Source organism: Sceloporus undulatus, chromosome 4 (genome assembly GCF_019175285.1).
Source record: "Sceloporus undulatus isolate JIND9_A2432 ecotype Alabama chromosome 4, SceUnd_v1.1, whole genome shotgun sequence".
In the NCBI taxonomy this organism is placed as follows: domain Eukaryota; kingdom Metazoa; phylum Chordata; class Lepidosauria; order Squamata; family Phrynosomatidae; genus Sceloporus; species Sceloporus undulatus.
The window spans coordinates 42,582,231-42,593,719 of record NC_056525.1 but is presented as its reverse complement, the minus strand read 5'-3'; the positions used below and the strand labels follow the sequence as shown (position 1 = coordinate 42,593,719).

Genomic DNA, 11,489 nt, shown 5'->3' with positions numbered 1-11,489 from the left:
CTCTGGGAGGAATTTGTTGCAACCTCATAAGAACTAGATTGTCTGCGTCCTCCCAGAGGACCTTTTTGGCAGCCGCTCCCTGATTATGGACCCGTCATATAACCACCTTAAACAGCTTAAAAAAGGCCGTTGAGGCGGATCTCTTCTGGCAGGCCTTTCCTGAATAGATACCCAGCCACCCAAAATACAGCTGAATCTGCTATTCCTTGAATTCTGCTATAGCTGTTGTGTGATTCATCTGTTACTTTAAGATAGGTTTTAATCTATGAATCGTTTACTTGTCTTTTGAGGGGAGGGTGGGTTGTTGGTACGCTAAATAAGTAAATAAAGAAGTAAAACCAGTGTTTTATGTCATCTGTGGGTTTTTGTGTCCTCCTGTGCCCCTGACCCCAGCGACTGTTAGAAAGACTGAGGGGAGAAGGAGGCGAGAGAGAGAGAGAGGCCTCTCCTTCCTCCGCTCGGAGAAGGGGGTCGCTGTTGCCTCGAGGATCCGGCCTCGCCTCCCCTCCGTCCTCCGCCTTTTGTTCCTCCAGGAGCCAGGAGGCCCGCGTCATCCGGCGGGCGGAGGCTCTGGAGGAGAGAGGCCGGCCGAGGAGCTCCCCCAGACGGCTGAGGAACCAGGAGGGAGGAGGAGGAGGGAAGAAGGGGATTCATAGCCCGAGCAGCAGCCGAGGCCGTTTGGAGGGAGTGGCTGCCCTTCCCTTCCCTTCTATGAGCCTCTTCTGGGTCTGTTCCGCTGGACATGAGGAAGGGCGGCGGCGGCGGAGGCATCTCCCTCTGAGGCGCCTTCTGCTCTCCTTCTGAGGGGATGGCGGCGGCGCTGGCCGAAGGGGAGCCCAGCCGGCCCCCGGCCTCCCTCCCAGTCCCTCCGCCTCCTCCTCCGAGGCCTGAGGCGGCGAAGAAGAAGAAGCTCCACCGGGCTCCGTCCCCAGCCAGGCCCAAAGATGTCCCCAGCGGGTGGTCGCTGGCCAAGAGCCGTCGAGGCGTGGGCTCCCTGGGCGGCTCCTTCTCCTCCTCTTCTTCGGGCAAAATGGGCTCCTCGGGGGCGGCGAGGCGGGTGGCGGGGCTGGGCGCCGAGAAGAAGGGCAAGGCGGCCTCCGGGGTGGCGAAGGGGAGCAAGGGCAAAGGGAGGAGTAGGCCGGGGGTGGCGGGGGAGCCCTCCTCCTCCTCCTCCTCGAGGCGCCCCTCAGCGCCGCCTCAAGCCCTGAGCCTGACTGACAGTAGCTCCGAGGTCTCCGACTGCAGCGCCTCCGAGGAGGCCCGGCTGGCGGAGATGGCAGGGAGGCCTCAGGCGGGGGACTGCGAGGAGGGCGACTACGAGGAGCAGGACGAGGACGAGGAGGACCCCTCGACGGCCGCCACCGCCGCCGCCTTGGCCTCCTCCTCCTCGCTGGCCAGCAGCAGCCGCCTCCCGCTCAGCGCCTCCATGGCCTTCTCGGACCTCACCGAGGAGATGCTCGACGCCGGCGTCGCCAGGGAACTCGAGGAGCTGCGCGCAGAGAACGACTATCTCAAGGTGAGGAAGGAGCAGGACACGCCACGCGACCCGCCTCCCGCCTGAGAGGACGCCTCTCTAGGAATCTCTGGGTCCTCCAGGGCAACTCTGTGGTCTACATCTGAGAGACATTGGCCATAGAGTTGCGCTGGAGGAGCTACAAAGGCCCAGTGGAGTGTCCTCTCTAGGAATCCCAGGTCTTTCAGTGCAACTTTTAGTTAAAGTTGACCATAGAGTTGCGCTGGAGGACCTGTGTATTCCTAGAGAGGACATTAATCAAATCCATCAATAATCAAAGTCGCAAATATGGAGTGACAAGCATAATCTGGTTTGACAGCCCTTTAACAGCCATGGCTCCATTGCTGTGGGATTGTGGGGGTGACAATCTGAGGGACCATTGGCAGCCTCAATCTGTAGGAATATGACCCAGTTTTGAGACCTGTCGATGTAATCAGTCTAAATTCATGCTTCTTAACAGGGCTCTAGGGTCACAACCAACTGCCGTTCCCAGAATGCCACAGCATGGAGCCAGCCCATGGCTGCATGCTGTGGGATTCTAGAAATGGTAGTTTGTTGGTGCACCAGAAGCTCTGGTGAAGGAAAGTAGAAGGAGAAGTAGACAGCTTGCTAGAAATAATCCAGTTTGATACCACTTTAACAGCCATGGCTCAATGCTATGGAATTGTGGGATCTGCAGTTTGTTGTGGCACCAGAGCTCTCTGACAGAGAGAGCTAAATGTCTCATAGAACTACAGTTCCCAAAATCACATAACATTTGGAAGCCATGGAAGTTAAAATGATGCCAAACCAGATTATTTCTGCAGTGCAGATGCAGTCCTGGAGGTGTCTCATCCACAGGATCATCCTTCCTAACCTTTCGTACAGACGTGAGGTCAGTGTTTTATGTTGCTGAAAGACGCCTGTTTCATGACATTGAGAAGGTCCACTCTGGTTGCCACAACAAACTACAGACCCCCAAATCCCATTGCATTGAGCCATGGCTGTTAAAGTGGGGACAACCAGGATTATTTCTGCAGGGTGGATGCAGCCCAGGACCCTCTGTCCCCCACTGCTCTCCTTAGACCCTGTAACTTCGTGCCCATGTACTCCATAATTGAGTCCATCCATCTAGCATGTGATCTGCCTCTCTTTCTAATTCCCTCCACTTTCCCTAGCATTGTCATGCCCTTTCCCTTTCCCAGTCCCCTTGGAGCTTGTTATTCCACCTATCTGCACAAGGTGATCATCCTCCAAGATAGCTGGCCCAAGATAGTTTGCTGCCTGAAGCAAAGGGTCAACCAAATCCTTCTCTCTGCCACGCTAAGATGAATAGGTTACTATGTCAATTCATGCCCGTGTTTATTCAGCTACAGCCCACTGTAGGAGTGGCACTGCCTTCCCTTGCAACAAATGCCCATGAAATTACATCAGCCAAATAAGTTGCATTCTTTGGGAAGGTCCTGTTGTCACCTAGAATTTCTTAGTCTTTTTTTGGGCGGCGGGGGGGGGGGGGGGGTATTCCCTTGTAATAACCAGTAATGTTTGTATATTTTTCCTCAGGATGTTTGTGTATTTCTCATCTTTAGAGAAGAAGGGCCAATGTGGTGTAGTGGTTTGAGTGTTGGATTGTGACTTTTGATTCCCTTCTTGGCCATGAAACCCACTTCCTACATAAGATATCCTATAACATTGCCCATTGACCTTGGGCAAGTCACATGCTTTCAGCCTCAGGGGAAGGCAATGCAAATCTCATCTGAACAAAGCTTGCTAAGAAAGCCTTAGGGTCACCATACGCCAGAAACGACTTGAAGGCACACAATAACAGCATCTTTAGAGGCACGTATTAGTACTGGAAATGTATTTATTTATTATTATTTTATATCCTGCTCAAGAAAGGACTCCCAAGTGACTTGCAATAATGCGAAATAAAACACTATCACAATCCAAAATGTAAGATGATCTACTAAAGATGATTTACATTAAAAGTCTAGTTTAAAACAAATTCTAAAACCCATTTAGAAGAAAAACACAGGTCACAACTGGTAACAAGCCCAGTCCTGAGTGATGGTACAGCTTGCACAAAGTCTCAAAAGAGATTCCACTTCAACATTAGGAAGAACTTCCTGATGGTAAGAGCTGTTCAACAGTAGAACACACTCCCTCGGAGTGTGGTGGAGTCTCCTTCTTTGGCTGGGTTGGCCCTATCTGTCGAGGGTGCTTTGATTTTGTGTTCCTACATGGCAGGGAGTTAGACTTGAAGGCCCTTGTGGTCTCTTCCAAATCTATGATTCTATGAAAAAAGTCTTTTATCATATAGCTTCGTGTAATTCACACCCATGTCCCTCTTTATGTGTGCATTGTCTTTAAACAAGACTTCTTTTTCCAGTCCAGCATTACTTCTTAGGAACAGATGTTCTATACCCATATAGATGATTTCTCTGTTCTAGAAACACATGGGAAAGATCATATGTAAGTGAGGTCTCACATCACTAGAATATACAGTACTCCTTGCATCACAGAGACCAAGGATATACAACCAGATATCTCACAGTGACACAAGACACTCTTTCTTTGATACAGAAAGCTGCCAGGGTATTGATGCTTTACATTCCCACATAAGATATCCTATAACACTGTAAAGTCCCATGGAATACACTGAGACTCCTCAGTGCCATCAAACAGATACATCACAGCCAGGAGCAGTATCTTCTTCCATGAAATTGGAACCAGTTCCTTTCATTACTGCATATATTCCAAATTCCTAGCTACCAGAATAAATTTTTAGGTGTTTGCATGCTTGGTACATGTATTTTCCCTGGAACTGTACCAATCTCTGATGTTCCAGGGTGTCCATAGGCAACAGAGCAGGACCAGCTAGATATCAACAGCAGCCATCCAATATACACAACTAGAGTAGTTACCTGCCTAAGAAAACACTACGAAATTCATGGCATCACCATAAATTGACAGGTGATTAAAGCACACCCAAAATGTACTTTCTTATTTGATTTATATCCTGCATTTCTCCCAAAACAGACATAAGATGACTCACAACAAAATTAACTTTAAAAAAGGTACAGATAACAACACAGAACATCATGGTATTAAAACACAAATACACATAATCGTGAAAGACAAAGGAATAAAAGCAGTTTGAGAGCATACCAATAACGAAAGTACACTGTGTATCCATTAAAGCTGCTTCCTAAGCTACCAGTTATTTGCCCCCGAGGTCCTTGCTCATCAGTGGAAAGAGGGGACGCAGCCTACTCACCCTTGGAAGGCAGTTCTACAGCCAACATGTCGTCTTGAAAGTACATGGAAGCATACCCACTTTAATGAGGGGATCTTTCCAGTGTGCTTTTCCTTGAATAGGCTGCATATTGACTGCAGAATCAATGCAGTTTGATGTTGCTTTAAGTGCCATGGCTCAATGCTATGGAATTCTGGGTTTTGTAGTTTTGTGCGATATTTAGCCTTCTCTGTCAGAGAGCTCTGGTGTCACAACAAACTACAAGTCCCAAGATTCCACATGATGGAGCCATGACAGTTAAAGCGGTGTCAGGCTGCATTAATTGTAGCTTTGGGGATGTCTGCCTTCAAAGAGTGGGTTGAAAGAGCCATTAGAGTACTGCTCAGATAAGGTAAGAATTCAGTCCTCCTCGCAGTCTTCAGACTCACGTCCCTCACTTATGTGTGAGGGATGAACGGAGGGGGAATGACTGGGGTGCGCACCTGCGCACCTGCGCCCATATTCAAGCCAGTGGGGCTTGAATATAAGCGAAACTCCGTTTTCACGAGTAGTCTGGAATGGATCCCCTGTGAAAAAGGAGGGGCAATTATTGTTTGACAGGTAGTGCTCTGGTTTCTGGAATAGGAGTGATTGGGATGCTTCCAGACTCAGCTGCTGCTCTGCTCCTTTTGCTAGTATTACTGAGCTGTGATGATGCTTTTATTTTACAGGACAGTGTTGGCATGGCAACAGCAGTAGGTGTTTATTCAATGGCTGCTAACTCAGATGATGGATTAGGTTCCTGGCTGAAGCAGAGAGGCATAGTACTGCTGAGACATTTCTTGCAGGATAGAGAGCAGGAATCCTTAAATATAAATCTACATATACATTGCAAGGGAGGGGGCAGTTATAATCTAATCAGTGCATTAGAAAGTAGATGAGGGTCTACTGGTTCATCTCTGGTTGGTTTGCAGTATAACTGGAAGTGCTTTTTGACTCCCAGTTCTTCAACAACAGTAGGGATGTAATTGTTCACTAAGGCCTGTTACAGACTGCCAAAATAAAGCTGCTTTGGGTCTCTTTGGAGGTATGCTGTTTAAATGATGCATGCATCCTAAGAATCCGGAAGCTGCACCAAAGCTGCACTCCAGTCCTTAGGAATGGAGTGTGGCTTTGGCGCGACCTCCAGACTCGTAGGACCCACGCATCATTTAAACAGCATACCTCCAAAGAGACCCGAAACAGCTTTATTTTGGCAGTCTGTAACAGGCCCAAGTTTCTTCTCAAAAGTTGCAACTAGTAATTTCAGCAATTTTCTTCCCGCTGTGAAAAAGCCTTCAAAAACCATGCAGTTTTTAAAGGCTATTTGCAGTTTAAGACGTATTCTGTGCAAATTCACACAGTTGTTTTGTTCAGAGACATTTTCTGCATAGAAGACAGCATTTTGTGTGTGGAAAATAACATTTCAGTGTAAAAATATTGATTCATGCACAGAAAATGCTATTTTCGGTGCAGGAAGCAGCATTTTCTGTACAAGAATTAATATTTCTGTATTGAAATATTATTTTCTGCAGAAAAGATGCTACTTTTTTTGTAGAAAATGTTTTCTGTGCAAAACAAGCATGTGTGAATTTTGCACAGAATAAGTCTTAAAACATGTTTTTCTACCATTTTCTGAATATTTTCAGTTCCCCTCACCATCTTTAAACAGTAGCTATCCACTAAAAGATTTCTCACCTCTCTTAATTAGGCTTCTGAAACGAAGAAAGCAGGGAGGGAGGAGTGGATTTTTATGTGAAACAAATAGGGGTTCAATTGTGACACACTAAACATCTCCTCAGGAAAGTAGGTATGTACTACTCCATGTACTCTCAAGATGGAGAGTTGGCTGTGGGGCTTCCTTCCAAGAGCGAGTAGTCCTTGGTCTGAGCCATGTGCTAAGAGGCAAGCTACGCCTTCATTCTACTAAGTTTATACTATTTGCTCCTTTAGTTACTATTTTGTAGTTGGCGATCTAGAAAAAAAGCTCAAAGGAAATCCCAGAAACCCAAAGTCTGTCCGTCTCTTGTCTGATCTGACATCCTGTATGAAACAAGTTGGAAAAGGGTAATTAGGGACAAGATGGATGTGTATAACTTATTCAGAGAGACCCTTTATCCATATTGGTCTCATTTCTGTGTCAATGCAGTTGTTCCCCACGCTTTACCTCCACCATAAGTGGAACTTTTGTCTTTGGGGGTACATATGTGTGTTACATCTGAGGTTTGAGAGTCATCCTCTGCCACATTTGCAGCAGAACAATATTTGGGCGTTCTATACACAGAAAATTATAAAGTAGCCCTTTTAATTGTCACCTGCAAAGCTGTAAAAAATGTTCCCAAATTTCAGCCTCTTGTCATATACAGCCCCCCCCCCAATAAGCGAGCAATTATCTGAGGGCAAAAATGTCTCCTGAAATTATTTAACTCTAATAATTTTGGGTATTTTTCTCCAAGCCAGTGTAATATATTTGAAATAACTGAGAACAAAAAATTCCCCAGGCAACTCATGATAGAGAGGTGGTGCATTGACAGGCTCTGGTTGTGGAAATACTTACATTTCTTTCTAGGGGGTGGAGACACTGGAATTCATTAGGGTAGGGTGATACCACAACTATTTGAGAAAAGTGAACTGTATGTTATTTCTTTTACTCTTCAACACACTGCAGAAATAATCCAGTTTGAGACCACTTTAACTGCCCTGGCTCAACGCTAGGAAATTCTGGGAACTGTAATTTTGGGAGACATTTAGCCTTCTCTGTCAGAGAGCTCTGGTACCACAATAAACTACAATTCCCAGGGTTCCCTAGCACTGAGCCAGGGCAGTTAAAGCGGTCTCAAACGGGATTATTTCTGCAGTGTGTTTTGGACCTGGCAGGGGGTTGGACTGGATGGCCCTAGTGGTCTCTTCCAATTCTATGATTCTATGACCTAAGTCAGGTTATTTTGGTGTAACAAAATTTATTCTGCAGACACAAAATATTCATCTGGATGTGGGACATTTTATATTTAGCAGTATATTAGAATTTGCTTTGGTAGGTAGCAAGTGTCCTACAGTGTGACTAGTACTGGATTAAAAAAAAAATCTTGGAAGAAAGGTTTTTAAGGTATCTGGTAACCCCACTTGCCTCTTAGAATTGCTCTGTTGGTCTTGGTTTGGCTCTGGTACATAATCTTCACTCTGTCTACTGTATTTGTACTGCTTATACTAATTTTAAATGCCATATAGAAATATGTTGGTTCCTACTCTGCCTGTAGGCATTCTATGCTGTTAGACAAATGTTGGCTTCATTAAGATCAAACCTGCTCATTTTGTGGGGGAAACAAGTTTCATCTGCATGGTTTAAAACTGAAATGCCCAGCTTCACTTTCTTTGCTATTTAATATCCTCTGTATCCTAATTATTGCAAGCATTTCTGGTGCAAGAAGGAGATAATGTTCAGCTTATCCACAGAATGCAGCAGCTACGTAAGGTGACATGTTTCCAGAGGCATTAACAGAAATCGAGAGGGAGAAATCCAGGTTTTGAGCTGCCTCCTGCAGAGGTGGCACACTTTGCCTTGAGGCTGGCACTCTGTCCCTCAAGGATTATCCTGGAGTTTAGGATTTTGAATACCATAATGTTGTTCTTACTTAAATTATAGGTTTGGGGTGTGAACCCTCACAGTCACATCAGATTCTGATTTGCAAGCTGGGTGAACTTTTCGGCTAAAGATGGGAATTGCTTATGCAGAGTTAGTTCATGCAACGCCAAATAAAACAGTTGATTATTCCTCCCCTTCCCCCTTGCTTCTCATCTCTAACTAAAGGAAAATTGGCAGGGTATCAGGACTTTATTTAGACCGGCCCTTCCCAGTATTCTGATAGAAAACGGCTGCAGCAATTCAAAATTGCCCTAGCAATGTATCAACATTTTACACTAATCAGAAATATACAAGGGGCAATTATATTAAAAAAAAAACAGAGGCATGATCCAGCCAGAGATAAAAGTGCTTATCAGTGCAATCTTGTGCATGTTTACTGGGAAATTAATTCCAAGGTGTTCAGTAGTACCAGCCTTCTAATAACAGTGCAGCCCTATGGGGATGGGGAATCGAGAAATCCCTGTCCCCTCTGGCTTAGCCAGATGTGACCTGTAGGGATTCCCCATCCCTACAGTTCTTTTGCTAGCATTTTGATTTGGTGATTGGAGATAAGAGGCTATTTGAAGCCTGGGAACCTGTTGCATGGAATTCAGTTTTGTGTTACCCTTTATGATATCCTTGCCATCTAGGATGAGGAAGATAAATTTTGTAAGAGTTGATCTGCTACATCAAAGCAGAACTGTTTGCAAATGTACAGCTTCTGTGCACAATTAATTACATGATTAAAATAAGCCTAACAAATACAGTGTGTTAGACTAGAAAAGTGGAGTAGTACAATGCCTCCTTCATCTTAGGCTTTAAATATGGCAATAAAACTGTGATAATAATGCTTTTGCTTACTATGTTATCTCAGGAGATCGGGATGAACAGGCTATTGGATTTACTTTGAGCATAGGTCAGGAAGGCATGGATTTCTAAAATAAGTAGGCTTGAACTGTCAGTCTTGGCAGTGGAAGCTGATCTTACTTTGATTGTGTTTCCTTTTTTATAGAAGGCAAATCTAAGCCTCTCATTTGTTATAGCTTTATATACAAATACTATACAGAATGAATATTGGAAGAACAAAGCATAGCAAATATTAATCTCAGTCCAGTTACCTTACTTGGGTTAAGTGACTTGTTGTCCTTGTTTGGGGAAATAGATTTTCTACGTCATTTGGGTAATTTTCCTCAATCTTCCTTTCTTACACATACTGAAAACATAGTGTGCTATATCTCCTTAGGACCATTGGTGAATTAGTTGTTTATTAGACTAGACTTCAAGAAAACATGGCAGATTATTAGATGTGTGTTAAATTGAAGGCAGAGCTCTTGAGTTCTCAAGGCAGTGTTTGATATCTTACAGACCGGATGAAAATTGTGCAGGTAAATTCTTAAATGTTAATATATACTTGGCTTTCTTTCTTTTTTTAAATCTTGTGGTGTTGTGTACCTTCATGTCATTTCTGACTTATGGCAGCTCTAAATTGTCACTGGTTTTTCTGGGGCTGAGAGTGTGTGACTTGCCCAAGGTCACCCACTTGGCTTCCACTCTCCAGAGTTGTAGTCCAATGCTCAAACCACTACACCAGGCTGGCTCTTCTTTTTCTTTTTTATAGTGAGTTGTATATTTTGTTATGCCCCTGTGTACAAGAAATCTGATGCAGTGCCTAAGCAGTTTGAACCTAACAAATAAATTTTTCTGAAGACCCTAGGAAGAGGATGAGTATGAATCAGCCAGTGTCATGCTGTTGTCTGAGGACACCATATTAAATACCAGATTTTGAAATATTTTATAGATGTGAGAAAGAATACATCTGCTCCTTTAAGAAATATTTTCTTTCATCTGGAATCTATTATCAGCTGAGGGAAGACAGAGATAGGAAAAGTACTGTCCTCCCATCTGGCACATCTCCTTTGGGTACTCCATCTCTAAGGATATCCTAGGAGTCAGCTACTCTTGTTTTATTGGTTGTTGGAAGAGCCTGCATTTTATCAAGCTCAATACACAGTTTTTGGTTAAACAAGGTTCACAGATGGAAAAATATTCAAGTACGATGACAATGAAGACTGGAAATTTGGGGAATTTTCCTGTGAAGGCTGCGCTTACCAGTAGACTGGACTCTTCTTATTGACTTCTTGTTTGCTCCTAGTTATGTATAGACCAGCATGTTTCATAGAATCATAGAGCTGGAAGAGACCTCAAGGGCCAGCCAGTCCAACCCCATTCTGCCATACAGGAAATCTAAATCAAAGCATCCCTGACAGATGGCCATCCAGCCTCTGTTTAAAGACCTCCAAAGAAGGAGACTCCACTACACTCTGGGGGCGTTCCCACTTGGCAGATAAAACGGATTATATTGGAGCGAATCTGATTATGTTCCGGGAATAATTCGAATTTTTCCCATCGTCTCCATTACCAAAAGGGGCAAATTACCTTGATTCATTTAAACCTTGTTTTCATTCCCATTTATTTTAAATCACTTTATTTTAAAGTGGATTAACTTGCTCCCCGTTCCCATTTGTGTCCACAAGCTGTCAATCAAGTGCGTAGGCTTCAGACGTCACAAGTCTTGGGGTTTTTTTGGGGGGGGGGGCAGCCAATGAAAATTGACTGCATCCAAGGCTCTTCTGTTGTGTCTCCCCAGACTAGAAGGAGGCTTGGCAAATCGGATCAAGGAGGAGAAGGCAGCGGGCTTCATTAATGGGGAGAGAATCTTTGGGGAAGAGAGAAGATAAGGCTCAATCCCCCCCTCAGATCCCTGGGCATCCAGGCTCTCTATTCCCCAAAATCGCTTTGCCTCCTCCAATGCTCCTTGGGCTGTTTGGAGGGCGATCAAGCAGGCATGTACTGCAAAGCCCATCCCATAGTTCCTCTGGAATGAGCCTTCTTTCCCAAAAATCACTTTGCCTCCCTCATTGCTCCCTGGACTGTTTGGAGGGCGATCAAGCAGGGATGTCCTGCAATGCCCATCCCATAGTTCCTCTGGAATGAGCCTTCTTTCCCAAAAATCGCTTTGCCTCCCTCATTGCTCCTTGGGCTGTTTGGAGGGCGATCAAGCAGGGATGTCCTGCAATGCCCATCCCATAGTTCCTCTGGAA

At 44.9% G+C, this 11,489-nt stretch overlaps 1 protein-coding gene across 2 annotated transcripts in view; it reads left to right on the top strand.

The window, feature by feature from the left end:
- Positions 1-501: 501 nt before the first annotated feature.
- The window catches only part of SOGA1 (suppressor of glucose, autophagy associated 1), a 113,843-nt gene continuing 102,855 nt past the window's right edge, over positions 502-11,489 (top strand). Inside the window, exon 1 of one of the 2 annotated variants that reach the window (XM_042463058.1) lies at positions 502-1,516. In XM_042463058.1, coding sequence (XP_042318992.1) covers positions 809-1,516 — 708 coding nt within the window. In that variant the 5' untranslated portion in view covers positions 502-808. The remainder of the gene's footprint in view (positions 1,517-11,489) is intronic. The other variant, XM_042463057.1, reaches the window with a different exon arrangement.